At 32.6% G+C, this 15,838-nt stretch overlaps 1 protein-coding gene across 1 annotated transcript in view; it reads left to right on the forward strand.

Moving 5' to 3' along the window:
* Nucleotides 1–15,838, forward strand: part of LOC105626154 (polypeptide N-acetylgalactosaminyltransferase 2) — a 213,501-nt gene that overhangs the window by 154,498 nt on the left and 43,165 nt on the right. The window contains exons 2-3 of the mRNA XM_012207467.1: nucleotides 10,722–10,897; nucleotides 11,434–11,553. Coding sequence (XP_012062857.1) covers nucleotides 10,722–10,897; nucleotides 11,434–11,553 — 296 coding nt within the window. The remainder of the gene's footprint in view (nucleotides 1–10,721; nucleotides 10,898–11,433; nucleotides 11,554–15,838) is intronic.

Below are 15,838 nucleotides of genomic sequence, written 5' to 3' on the forward strand. Positions count from 1 at the left end.
AGTGGTACACTCTATCTGAATCCGCATATCTGAATCTGATATTAAAAATAGAATCTATGCTGTGCGTGCATATTTCGAAATTTTAATCAACATTGAATGTGATACCGCATTTTATGATTATTAGGTAAAGAATCAGAAATAGTTCTTGTATATATTATATACATGGAGCCTGATCTTGTCATAGTTTAATAGGATTTAATTGATTCACTTATTCTTTACAGAACGAGAAAGTCATTACAGTAACGCTATGACAGTGCCTTTCTAAAAATAAAAAGCTGTAAAATTTTTTAACTGACTCCTGCTCTTTGAAAGTTAATTACTATAAAAATTATAAGAGACAGTTTGCGTTTAATCAAAGACGCTTTAATTAAAGTATACATTTATATATATTTATAAATCTCAAATAAAAGGAAAATAATAATATTATATAAACGATTTATTAGAATTATGAATACACAATAAATACTCTCTAAATCTGAATCAGTGGATAGTCACTAATTGTGGCATACTTGGCTTTGTACTGGTAATCAGTAAAGTTCAACTAAAAAAGGAAGAATATTTGAGCATTATATAACTAAAATATCGATATATTTGCACGTTAATTTCAATCTTCCACTACACAAACTATATTCATTGAATTTAAGCATTAAAACAAGATTAATTAGATCACATAATAAAAATTAGCTAGGTTAGGTATCGCACATTTAATTCACTGATTACTAGTGGCATACTTGGCACTGATATCAGTGATTATCCACTGATTCAGATTTAGAGAGTAAGAACACAGTCTAAAATAGTCGAGCTGAATCTTAAGAATTTTGAATAATTTCATGTGAATTGATATTGTCTTTTGAATTACGCGCCGAATTGGTTTTTCGGATTTAGAAACGAAAAATAGCTTTATACATATATAATACATTATGGAATATTCCAATATTTCATTAAAACAAACTTACTCGAAACATCAGGAATCATCAAGAAAGCGTTAATTAAATGTCTAACTTTATTAAAATGCAATGTTTTAGGCTTGAGCTTTTTATCGTCCACCATCGCCTGCAGAAAAAAATTCATTTTATGCTGCTGCGGCAGATAAAAAAATCGCCGAACTTTGTGAATTATCTTTCGCTGACCTGGTTGTGTCTGAAAAAAAATTCACCGTTTCTCAAGGGTTCCAGACCGCGAGTTAGCAAACGTGATTCCACGATACCGTTATGTGCAGTTTCATACGGTGTGGGAGAAAGACGAATAGAGAGAGAAAGAGAGCGAGATTGCGAGAGGTCGAAAAATAAAAGGAAACGATGGAGCAAGTTATATCCTCGGTTTCTCTCCATCGCGGTGCGCATCGCGGTATGGTTGTTCACATCTGAGCGAACAGGAAGATCGATAAGAAACGTCGTTTCGTTAAGTGTCGAGGTCGCTTCAGCCTTCTGGCAATGGCCAAAGGAGGCCGAGGGTGGAAATGACAGTCATTTCATTGGGTTCTTACTATTGTTCCCGTATCTATTGAGACTGGTTTACTCAACCCTTTCGGTGGCATCGAGTTGGTGGTATCGAGGACACTAATGCCGTACTCACACTGGATTCTTCGTCTTTGTCTCGCGCACAATGGATTTTGTTTCGAGAGAAATTTTATGGTCGCCGCAGTCTCAGTTTATTCTACACCATAGCTATCGATAAACAATAAGTAATGCATTCCCTAAATTTTTTAAATAGAAAAAAAATTAAATTATACAAATAATAGTTAATATTATTGATATCATTATTGCTTTTATCAAATTTTCTGTAAAATAATTTAAAATTTACTTGTAGTCATTTTGCGATTTTTATAATGTTCAATCCTATTCCTCAGTTGCTGTAATGAAAAACCAAGTAAAAGAGAATTACATTTTATATCGACCAACCACTTTAATGATACTATACATACAAATTTTTTTTTAAGAATGTAATTATAGATATTTAATTTACAAAGTACTCTCATAAGACTAATAATGATATATTTTTTTTATTATGTCTAACACTTTTTTCGTTCAATATGCACAAGAAGAATAAGAAAAGAGAAAGAAAGAGAAAAGGGAATTTCTTTTATTTCAAATAATGCAGGAGATAATCGAAGTCTCCACGAACAAATAGTCTTCTGTACATGACATCGAATTTCACTGTCGGCAGTACATCCCGCAGGATGTCGGCCTTTCTTTTGTAGAAAGGATCGAAGAGGGAGCTGCTATTGTTGCAGTTAATTAAGGGAATTGATGAAAGATTAAGCAATTCCTCCCGTCTTACTGGAGCTCCTCGCGTCTTACTTCCTCATCCCATCTTCGTATTCCATCCTCTCTTCATTCGTCGTGTACTCGAGCACGATCGAGGACGTATTGTGTACTAGAATTGAGGCACTCTGTATAGACTTACGCATCCCTCGAAGATGGAGAAAACTCACGCGATTAGATTGTATACATAGAAAAATTTCTTCTTTTGCAAGAAATAAGAAGTAGGAAATAAGAACTTTAACGTTTTATTGATTTTTTTTTATAGTAAATTTAACTGCAGTTTTGATATCATTTTTGAAAGGATATTAACATGAAGGATATTATATTTACGAACAGAAATAATTGGACCAAATATATAGTAGATCAAATAACTAAATTTGTATTAATGTCGCTGTAGCATCAATTTTTTATTTTAAAGAGTTGTATTAAGTTGTATGTGTGTGTGTGTGTGTGTGTGTGTGTGTGTGTGTGTGTGTGTGTGTGTGTGTGTGTGTGTGTGTGTGTGTGTGTGTGTGTGTGTGTGTGTGTGTGTGTATAAATTATTCAATGAATAAATATTCATCTGGCTGTACATTTTATAAATAAATGTTTATTATTAGTTTGCTTACGGTCGATGGTCCTCGATTTTGAATTTTAACGTGGAATTTGATTACGGAATCCGTACAATATGCAGATGATATCAAAAATAAACACACAGGAGAAGAGGAAGAACTAATAATTATAAATAAATTTCTGTTACGTGCGGCAATATGCCAAACAAATTTATTATTAACAAGGGATTATGTTGCAATATATGCGCCATCGATCTCTATGGTTTAAATGCTATAATTTCCGTAATTCAATATTTCATGTTTTCAACGATTTTATTGTTATCTACGTTCATTCTTTCGCACGAAGCAGCATATTCAAGCTGTTACGATTATTGACAGAACGGTAATATCATTTGCGAATATGCAGTCGTAAAGTTGTAATTTATATTCGGGAAGTCTATATATCATGTACAGAAATTAAAGCGTTGAAGACTATCTTTATTGAAATGACGTTTATGATGTTTGTTAGTGCAAAATTATATTATTAACGTGTTGACAATATTGATTAAAATTATACTAAGATAAAAAAAATGGTTGCAATTACCTTAATTTATTTTATTTATCATATTTTATTTTATTTACATTTATATCTTAATTTTACTTATATTAAATATTTGAAATTACCATAATTTGTAATATATTTTTTTTCATATTTCAAAGAACTACGTTATATGATTATTATTACTATAAACATTATGGTAATAATAACCATAAAAATGGAGCTTCTAACCATAATTATTTTACTAAATAATTAGTCGTAAATATCAAATACTTTTCTTTTAATATTATATCAAGAAATTTTGTATTTCAATTAATATTTATGTAGAATTGATAATGAGTGAAACAGATAAATGTACATACATTCAAACTGTAAAATAAAAGAAAAAAAAAATTGAAATGAAAAAAAAATATTTAATCGTCCGCCGACAAATGGGATCTTTAAATGCATCATCGATATTTTCAATGTAAATTTTAGTAGATAAATTTAAATCTGTACAAAATACTTAATTAAAATACAATTCAATAATGATAAAAAATCGTTATTAAAGTTTTTGACAAGTACCAGAATTTTTTCAGATTTTTGTATATTCCGAAATAATAAAAAATTTGTTCTATTTTTCGAAGATCTCTATTGCTGATAGAAGAGCTAAAATTCATGTCTGGCGGAGAATTAAATATTTTTTATATTATATTCGTCTTTTTTCTTCAACATACATTCTTTTCGCAAAATGTAACGCGATGAAATGAAATGCATCTTAGATTCGATTAAGGCAGAAACCCGCATTACGATGACAAGTGGATTGCTGTGGAAACATTAAATTACGTGAAAGCCCACGGTCCACTCTGCAATCGTCCGAACTACCACAGGTGACATGGGATGAGCCGACCATTAACCGCAAGAGCTCAGTGTACAGGATAGTTGGTTCATGAAGGACTGAAATGAGCTATCGGATAACTAGATTTGGACCAGTCGAATTTGCTGCAAAATTAACCCTTTGTAACAATAACACACGTTAATACACTCTCCTTAATTGGCCGACGCGCATAACGTTGACTGATTCACTGAAAACTAAACACATGTATATTCGGTCTGCGTTAAATTCACGTTAAAAACTAGACATCGTTCGCAAAATACATATTTACATATCGTTATCTTGAGTTTGCGTTAAGTCTCTTATTTTCAGATTGATATTATCATTACATGTTAAAAATTGGCCGAAAAGAATAATCAGTGTTCAGTACATCTACTCTCTTTCTGTCAAGTTTCCATCTTTCTTAAAATATTTCCCCAACTTTTTTATTTTAACCAGCTTTATCCAGCTACATATTCTAATTAAGACTGACAGACGTGAGAATAGATTGTCTCGTCCTACACGCAATCTTCTTGCCTATATTCCTTCATTCACGCCAAGAATTTAGTGAATTGTTGTTGTTAATGCAGGATTCGGGAACAGATCTTTTTCTTCGTGATTCTTTACATAACAATATTTAATTCCGAGATCAGATCGGCCAACATCGCAAATTTAATACCGACGTCGTGTCCAGTCGTGTCCAAGTGTCATCCCTCCTACTTTGTCTGCTTGCGGGCAAATCCGTTTCCGCCGCCACGGACAGTTTCTATATGCAAATCTACTCATAACTCAGCGAAAACATATCGGACGGGTCCGGTGTTCTCTCTGTCGTGTGTATTCCCGCGTTTCCCTTGCTGTCCTCCTATTCTCCGCCCTTCCTTTTCTTCGCACTCCGTCGATTCGAAGTGCCAGCCGACGAGCGCCCCTCCGGAGATGGAAATTGCAGAAAATTCCACGCTCTCGACAAAATTACGACAGGGTGTGTATTGAGAAAGAAACAGTTGCTGTCGAACTCCTACAGTCCATATTTTCACGTGGACAGCACATAGACAGAACCTTCTTCTTTTTCCAGTGGACTGTTTGTTATCAGTTATTTTAGTTATCAGTTTTCTTCTTCGCACGTAAATAGACGACCGTGTTCGATCCATTTGAATGAGTAATATAAAACATTTTCCTTATCTTGAAAAACAAAGACGACTGATATCATCTCAAAATAATAATGCGCAAAAACTAATATACGTAATTAAAAAGATATAGATTTTGTGTTATAAATAAATATAATTATTTGTATCTATTAAAATATTATTTACAATGTAAATTGTAATTATATTATAACGAGTTCAACTTTTTCAGTGAGAGACGAACAATAATATTTTATATTATTATTGAACAGCATAAATGTAATTTTAAATTTGAATAATTTTATTTATTTATAATAATAAGAAATTATCTATTTCTTGTGTTTTTTAGTTTTAGCATGCCTATTTTATATAGTACTAGATATATAGGATATAAGGATTTACATAAAAGAAAAGTGGTATCGGTTAAGATGTTTTCAAAAAATGAAGTGTATCAAACGAACGAATCGGACAAGCTATCTTGTGAATAATATAATATAAGCCAAGATATAAGCTATCTTTTCTTATAAACAAAGTAACCATGAAGAAATGTATTGCTGTCTCTTGGCCTTATCGTCTTGGTCTTCGATAAGTAGATCGTAAAAAGACTGCCTTCGAGGACTTCAATTTTTTGATATGAATATATAAATAACAAAACAGCGGAGAGCAATATTATATAGTATAATAAATATTATGAAATTTAAAATATGATTAATAGAAATGTAAAAGTGGCACGTTGTAATTATGGATTATGTAAAAAGATGTATCTCCGTTTTATGTTGACATCGCTCATTTATATATTACAACTGTTCTTTCTTCTAGTAATTAATTTCTCTTGTACCTATTTACTTGTATTTTTTGTAAATATCACTCTTTTTAATCTGAGAGAAAAGTTTTTGATATTTGTGACTATAATTATATGTTACCATAATTATAATTATCACCGCTATGATTTAGTAATGATTATATATATAATTCTATCAACAAATATATATGCATATATATCGAAAATACAAATTATAATTAAAATAAAATAATTGCAACTGTTTTTGTTTGGTAACAATAACTCTAATTTATATATAATCTTTTGATGTCAATTATATAATTATTGATAGAACTATACATATAGTTATTATTACTAACATCATAACAATAATATATAATTGTAATTTATAGGCTAACATATAATTACTAACATATAATTATGCACACAAATATTAAATAGTTACAAATATCAAAAATTTTATTTTTAGTATAAGGAATTCAATTATATTAAACATACAAAAATTATGTCAAAAGACACATAAAATCTTTTTAGAGATATAGTTTTATTTGTGCAAAATGGCATGACATGTCTCATATTCTTCAAATTATTTTACAATTAAAATGATGTAGTTCCCAATAATATAATTATCGTCAAAGAAGGATTTATAAATTAGAATATTACATATCTAAATTGCAATTAATCATTTATAAATAAATAATTCTATGACTTCGCGCTTATGTCTGATTATCATTCGCGATGTGATGAAGCCCTTTTCATCAATTTATATGCTCATATCAAAGCTGCCTAATAATAATATGTCAGTAACTGGCTTACATTACAGCGTACACATGCTCCATGGCAATAACCGCATTAATAATGCCACCCTCGTCGATAATAATCGTGAAATCACGTACCTTGGCAATATTGCGTCGATCGATTTCGGTTATTCGACAAGATAATACAGAACAATAATGGGGAATGACATATTCGCTATTGCCTCACTCAAACATAAAATCGGCAGTTGTCCTTCTCTTCGAATGTCGATAAAACCTTTCTGCGCACTTAATATTTCAAGAAAGGCGGTTTGTAATTAATGGCAAGATAAACGTATCGTATTTTATTTTTTAATAGAAGGAGTAAGCGCACAAATCTGTAACATATTGATTAGCTGAAAAATAAGATAAAGAAGATCTTTGCATTGTTATGTATTAAAAATTCCAACGTAAATTGATTGATAATCTCAAATTGATAAAAACGTGAAACTTAGCATCATGTTATCGACGTTAATTGCCTGTTGATCTCAAGACATAACTTTGGCGAACTATATCTAAGTACATCGCACTCAAGTTGGGAAAGTGTCGTGACAATGACAAATTAACGTGCGATTCGCAAATCATGGCATTCTCTAGCGAATGCATATTTAAAGAAGTTCTGAAGGGCGCGCGTGCAAATCGACGTAAATCGATCAACAACGGACGTTACGAAGTTTCGCGGCAATTACGCGCGTAAATAGCATTATCGGATGCTAACTGGCTAAGTTTTAACTTGGTTTCTTTAACGGAGAGGCGAGGAAGAAAGTATCTTCTTGTTGCTTTTCAAGCTGCTTCTTAAACTCTCTTAATCTCCGGAGAATTCCCTCCGAATAAAATGAGAATGTTTAATGTACATTGCGTGCAGTACATTTCCCGACGACAGAATATAAAAGAAATCAAGTAACCGTATGCGACTTAAACTGTATGCGACTCTGCGACGGTAAGTAGTGTTATTACACTGGGAAATGGTATAAATCAAGTCTAATTAATTATTATTCGAAGCCGCAGCGATCCGCGAATCCGCCTTAATTCGATATGCCCTGTTTGTCGCTTCTTCTTTTTATTATATGTTTCTATATCATTTTTTTATATTTCCACCGCGAATTTGTTTGCGACAAATGTGTGATTTCCGCGTATGGCTATTGTCTGACCGTTATGCACTAGAAAGCGCTTCCGGTTTCGCGTATCATTGCATCGATGCATGTGCAATGAATTTTATGGGAGTCACGTTCATCGTTTTGTCCCGCAACAAGAAATAGTACCTCCACGACGCTAACAGTTGTGCTTGTAAAGACAAAAGAACAATTCGTTCTGAAAATACGGAAAAGAGAAAAAACAATCTCGATATATATATATATATATATACTATTTTTTAAATTTATGATATTTTGTTTATAACACAGACTTAGTTATAGAAGTTTGTCTAGTTCACAGTATAATCGGAGCACATAACATAATATAAATAAAACAAGAGATGTGCGCAGAACAATGTATGTACATAATTGCAATGTCAATATTTTTATTTTTCGAAAAATTCTGCAGAAGTTAGTTTTGCTTTCAGTTAATTCAATAATACTTTATTAAATTATTAAATTTAAAAACTATAAATTACTAAACTATAAATTACTGAATGTAATTAATTCAAATATACGTATACAATATATGTACACATTAAAATGTAATTGCGAATAGAAATTATCCAATTATACGCATCATTCTTCTACATATATTCTACATATATTCTAAAAGAAACATTTTGCATTATGATTTCCTCGATTGAATGCAAACTTTCAAACCAAAGACACTAAATCATCTCAATAGGATGTCTTTACAGTAGTATTACGTTACATGCACAGTTAAACCTGTACAACGTTATTAGATTGCCTTTACTGGAATCCAATATTACTGGCAGTCCTAATAGTGCCAATACGTCGCTGGCATGGATTTGTCAATTTCGGTGTGACGCGATAGTTACATAACTATAACATATAAACTGAAGTCACAGTTGAATTCGATGGTTACGCAATTGCGCGATTATATAAATCCTTGTCAATCAAAATTATAATTAGATATATAAAATAGATATATAAAATTCTCTTTTTGCTTTTAAGAATTCGATTGCATGACAAAAGATGAAAAGAATATAAATTAAAACAATTAAAATATTGATTCATTGACTTTCGCGTCCAACCCCTTCGGAGACTGGATCATATAAGGACACTTCATGCGAGTTTTATGCAACAACGCGAGTGTTTGACGTCACGTAAACCCAACCGCTGTGGAACCGGATGCAACAGCTTGCCGCAGACTGACCATCCAAGTGTGCTTCCGTTTGTAATTCGATCCGTGACCCGTGAATTAATATTTCATCACGAATGCATTGCCTCGGCACGCTAGGTTCCCTACGCTCTAACTCATCCTCATTTCAACGGCGCCTCATCGGCTGTCACGCCCAACGTTTTATACTTCTTCGCTTTATTCGCCTTCTTTTGTTGGATGTTTTCGCGCGTGAGATCGACGTCGTAAGGTTAACGATCCGTGCTCGCGGAAAATACTGCCATTTGGATTGTAGTCGGGGGAGGTGCTTCCGACGGAGAAGAATCGCGGTGAAATTAACGGTTGCTCGCCCGCTTCAGCGTACAATGCAATGCATTAATAGTTCTAGTGCAAAACGCACTTATCACGCTTACTCTCTATAGGTCTCAAGGCGCTTACCGTTTCTCCGGTTGCTGCGTCCATTCTGCTATTCGACAATTGATCCGACAACCTCCGTTGTTTAATCGCGCAGTTCAATCTTTTGAATACTGTACAATCACGAAATGTTTTCAATATATCATTAAAATTCTAGACAATAGATTTTTTTTAGTTTAAAAATAAATTAATATAGATGTATTCGAAAAAAAAACTTATTGAATAACAAGCGAGCTGGTTATTTCGAATATTCTACAAACGTCCATTGTTAAGCCACGAGTGTTCGACCGAAAGTAATCCGACTGAAAGCGGTCGGTGTACCGCGGTAGCATTTGCCGATCGCCACGTTTACATTTTCTCCCGGAAACACGAGGGCGATTTTAAGTTTGTTCACGTAACTCCACAAGTCTCGTACGTGCCTGCGTCATGCCCGTGAAAATGTTCGCTGTTATCTCCAGAAATGTCGCGGAAAATCTCCGGTATCGCGAGGGAACGAATCCGCGCGGGTGCGTCCCCGGAAACCTGATGAGCGAAATTCAATGACCTATATATCGCGACATTACAATACACATCCACTGGCAAAGGCACAATGCAACTACGATACGAAGACCTTCGTAACTCCATAGCGACTCGAAATCAATACGGCGTATATCGATGATGTGTCAATACGCAGACCGTCTTGCCTTACAATTCACTCCTGCGCTGAAGCCAAGTGGTCTAAGCAAGGAGTCGAGGTTGAGTTACAAAGGGTCTTCCTGTCCCGTCGATCTCGAAATTGCTTAGGCGGCAGAATGTGTTCAACGAGATGGAGATGCATCTAATTGTATTATATTGCGAAATACAATTAACCGTATTTCAAACGTATCGATAGTATAATCTGAAGAGCGTAGAGTGGAGTTTCCTAAATTAATGAAAATTTATTTGTAGAATGTTTATTAAATACAAATTTCCAGTATGCATTCCTCAAGATGCACTCGACTATTATATGATTAATTGATATAACAACTCTAAATCAGTTAGGAATTATTGAAACTTCTGAAAAATCTACTAAACTGTTTTTAATAGCTACGCGACGTCTATAGTAATTCGAATGTGACAAGTTTTAATTGAAACTAATGTTTTCTTTAGCAGAATGAAAACAGAGCCTTACGGCTGAAAGAACCCGCGTCCCTGGCGCTTTCCGCCAGCGGAAATTCCGGCGGCTATATGGATCCAGATGGTACGGCCATTGTAATGTCATCCGAGCTTCTACCAGCACCGACTCCGGATCCGAGAGTGACGTGGAATTACTTTGACGAACAGGGGTGAGTCTGGACGTTGATCTTCCTTCGCTATTATTAGCTTCGCGATATGCACCTCGAACATCATTTACTCGCGAGCATATTTTCAGTGTCGGCTCGAACGCTCTTAGACATTCCAGAACGCATTTGCGAGTGTAATATTGATTCGGCTGCAGCGAGACTTCCGACTTCTGTCCGGAGTTGGAACATTGGCATTAATTATTTCGCGCGTTCAACACAAGCATTATCTGTTATCTTCGGGATTCTTTTGCAACAATCCATTAACTTTTCACAAACTAGAAACTGCAACATATCACACATTGTTGAGACATATCCGCGTGTTATTGCTATATTACATTGGAATGTTTCATTATCCACGTCATCCATCGACATTGCTATTCGCTATTATAATCGTGCTGTTATATTCGTTACGATAGACACGTTTTACGGCGCGATCATTTCGACACGATAAATACACATAAACCTGAATATCAGGTTTGACGGAAGATTTTAGAAAAAATAACAAGAAATTCACGGCAATAATTTTCTTTGTGCAACAGGTACGTTTCAAGAGGTGGTCTACGTGCAGGCGAGGACCCATACGCGAGGAATAAATTCAATCAGGAAGCCTCCGACGGTCTTCCGAGCAATCGTGATATACCTGATACTCGTAGCGCCATGTAAGTAGTTTATTACATAACGTATGTCAATGTATTACATTTGTGTTTTCCGAATATATCTTGCTTCTTTAAATTCTTTAATATTATCATTATTAATATTACCATTATACATTACCATTATTAAACAAGTACTAAACTATTAAACATGTTAATATGTTAAATATTGAACATTATACATATACATATACATTAGACACAATTAGACACATGATTGGATGTACATATTATAGATTAGATCCTATATAGGTGTATAGATTATATGTATATATATTATAACAACAATATACATATATTGCTAATTTATTTTGCATGCATATAGCATATATATTGCTCATTTTATTATAACGACATATCTAAAAAATTGTTATTTTTTTAGTTACTTGCGGAAAGAGAACATAAAGAAAAAACATAAAAAAAAAAAGAACATAAAAAACATATTTTTGTTCTTTTAGTTGAGTTTTTAGTTGAGTTTTTCAATCAATTATTATTGTATTAAAATTGCATTTTAAAATTAATATTACAAAATTTTAATTATTTGAAATATTTTCTGAAAATCTTTGCTTTTTGAGGTATTCACGGAAAAAAATGTAAAATAATATGCTCTAGAATTTTAGTAAATTTTATGAAATTGACAGATATATATAGGGACAATCATTTGTAAAGTTACTTTATTTTTCTAGTAAATGAACGATCGTTGTACAATTTATATTATAAAGTATTTATATTATAAATTTTATGCTACAATTTATTACTATTATGTTATAATTTATTACTATAATTTATTACTATTTCTTAATCTGTAAATTATATGCATCTCATTATATACACATTAATCATACATTTCAATAAAATGTACTTTATCAATGAATATTTTTTACCTTTGCGTTAACAAGATTTATTGCGCAGTAAAAAATACAAGTGTAAGTGTAAAGTTTTGAGAATTGTTCATACTTACAATCTTGAGAAAAGTGTGATTTATTTAAGATCATTTGAATGGATTTATTATAATTGTAACATACTTTTTAATCTTTTTACACCTCCGGTATTTTTTATTTTAAGGCAAGTAAAGTTTGTTACAAGTTTGACAAAAATAGCTAGAATAGTTTAGACTTATAAGACTATCCATTTTTTTCCATGTGTTATAGCAAATGAGCAATATACGAATTATTTATTTTAAAAAGCAAAGCTATATTATATGTGTAAAAAATAAGCTTAATGGAATTGAATAAAATAATAAAAGATGGTCGGGATTTATTGTCACTTGTCTCTCAATCCATCGCAATATTCATTCACTTCGCATTATTCATTGATAAAATCATCGGAGACGCATCGAAGATGCGGTTACTCAGAATTAAAATTGTCTCGTGGAATAAATTCTCGATTCATTGTGAAAGGCAGCGGGATAAGTTTCTCATTTTTTAAATAATGCATTGGTACAGTCGGTGAATGATATGATTTACTGTCAGACAGTCTCCTCACAAGACAAGCATTTCGGGATGAGCAAGAAGACGGCGAAAAGAAATAAAAGAACGCAGAAATTGGCCTGTCGGTCGATCAACCCGTTTATACACTACTATTGGCAGCTACGTGATTCTCTCGGCGGATATTATTCCTCGCAAATGATCGGTAAGATCGCGGCGTACCGCTGGAAATTCATGTGGTATCATGACAAGCTGCCATACATTCAGGCCGCCAAACAGCAGTTATTCCGCCGAAGAAAAGCAGCAAGATCTCTCAAATACTGAGAAGTAATATTTCTTTCAGTCTAAGTACAATAAAATAGTCGTACGTAGTCATTTGTGAAGACGAACTTTCATTCAATTATCCTAGAAAATTGATGATAAAAGAAAACAGATTATTCGCAATTTCTCATAGCGGATATCTAAAAATTTCTACTTCATTATAAACAGGCTTTTTTAATTTATTAAAGAAGAAATATATATTATATTTTTACGCTTTTTTATTAACATAAGCATGATCAAAGTACAAGAAATCCATTTCTGCATATGCCACTGTGAATATTTCCAGTAATTTCCTGCGAAGCGAATCTGGCATCAATCTGACGTTCGTTTCACCTATCAGGTATATACTTTTATTGGAAAAGGTAATAGCACACAAATATTATATATATCGTGAAATATTAAATATTCGGGAATTTGAAATTCTACGTTTTAAATCAATCTTTTATTGCATTATGAATGTAATATGTAAATACATTCATAAACACGTAACATCAAGAAATTTTTTGCACAGGCCCGAATGTAAAACTGTAATTGACAGTTCCTCTACACGATAGGATCGCAAAATATATTCCTGTTGTAATTCTTCTGATCCACCTAGGCGCAATCTATCCTCGTACGCTCTGACATAATACTCACACACATGCACGAACACATATACACTTCTTTTTATATCATGAAAAATTCAAAAGGCAGCATGAAGTTCCAATACATTCAAACCGTCAAGGAGTTTGAGTTGCTCCCAAGAAAAGCGATAAAGCCGCGATCATAAATTCTTACCGATACACATAGATCGTTGGTACCGTTGTTACATGTCAAACGTTGTTAGCCGCTCGAAACTCATCCATATATAAAGTTTCGCGTGAAACTATGGGTATGTACATTTCCCCTGTTTACGGTCATTGTATAATGTTTGCAATGAATATAAATTATAGTTGTTGCGATATCTGCTGTTATATCTTGTCGCTGAAAATCATGCTAGAATCGACTGTTTGTCAGAAAGATTAATCGGTTATCTCTGTAATGTATCAGTATAATATATTGGTAATTAGTATCATGATGTTATTTGCAATAAATCGCATTTCCATGTGTACATTAATTTTCTCATTGCCGCGTATGCTTTATTAAAATGTAATTAAGTTAAGTGCATATTATGTGGATATTATGGCATATGATTCGCGTATTTTTACACATATATAATAAATATACAGCATCTTTTAAAATATAAAACGAATATCGAGCTTTATATACTGAGAAAAAAAATACTAAATTTTAATAAATATTTATTTGTAGTGCCAACTAAATATTTACTTACAGTAAATAAATATTTACTCAATAAAAAAATGATTATTAATCAAATTAATGATTCTTGTACCAAATAAATATATCTTTATATTTAATAAATATTTAGCTGCTACTATTCAAACAAATAATTTATGAAAATTTTCAAATGTAGCATTATTATCTTCTTTCTATAACTAATAATTAATATAATCAAAATCATTGTGCATGTTTTCTATTAGAAAGATGAAATGTCATACTTTATATTATATTGACTGTAAAGATGACAGAAAAGCTCTTTTATTGCAAATGTTATATCGCTGATATTCTTCGTAAAGTTAGTTCTGTGTGTATTATTCTGAAAAACATGGTGAAAAATGTCTCTGCGAATAGATAGAAAAATATTGTGAATCTGTACATATCACGCTATGAGGTAAATCCTGCTTCAGGAAAATCGGCGCGGGAACATGCTCTGCAACGCATTCTGCGCGAGATGAATTTTTGCGCTTCCTTGCTTGGCAGATGTAACAGAAAAATACAGGAAGTCAAAGCCAGGGCGAAGTTATGCGTTTTAGAAAAAGAGATGGTACTTTTTGCTAAGACGAAGATCATGAAAGGGTTTCGACTCGATTCTAACGGTTAACCCACAAGGAAGAAGCAAGGGACGACGGAAATTGGGGAAGCAATAGAATTGAGTTTGCAAAGTTTTTTTATAGGCGGTTCTCGCACTTAATGATATTGTCTGCTCTTGTTACTTTATGCGTCCAATATACCGCTAATAAAAACATAGGCTGACTCTCATCACTTTCGTTGAACGTACGGAAATACTATTCGAAATTTCAGTCTCTATATATGGCTGACAAATAGTAAAACGAAGTACACTTGACAACTATCATATGAAGTCAAGATTAATTAATCAAAGGAGACTTTAAACAGTTTTGTGGAAATGTCTTTGTTCAAACAAACTTTGAAACAATAGAATTTATAATTAATTATTCGCGTACGATAACAATCGTATATCTGGAATATAATCGCAAATTAGTATAATTATTTCATTGTCACAGTATATTACACGGATCGACGTATATCTTGATCAGAGAAACTATACTACTATGATCCAATTCCATAACTAATTAATTCATTATCAATGCAGCTAATATTGAATCTGCCACAATATATATACTTCACAATAAATAATATCGTATTGTTACTAAATATGCGATTAATATCCTAATTCTCATTATAGGATTATTGAAATATTCTAA

This window comes from Atta cephalotes (genome assembly GCF_000143395.1).
Source record: "Atta cephalotes unplaced genomic scaffold scaffold00004, whole genome shotgun sequence".
Lineage (NCBI taxonomy): Eukaryota > Metazoa > Arthropoda > Insecta > Hymenoptera > Formicidae > Atta > Atta cephalotes.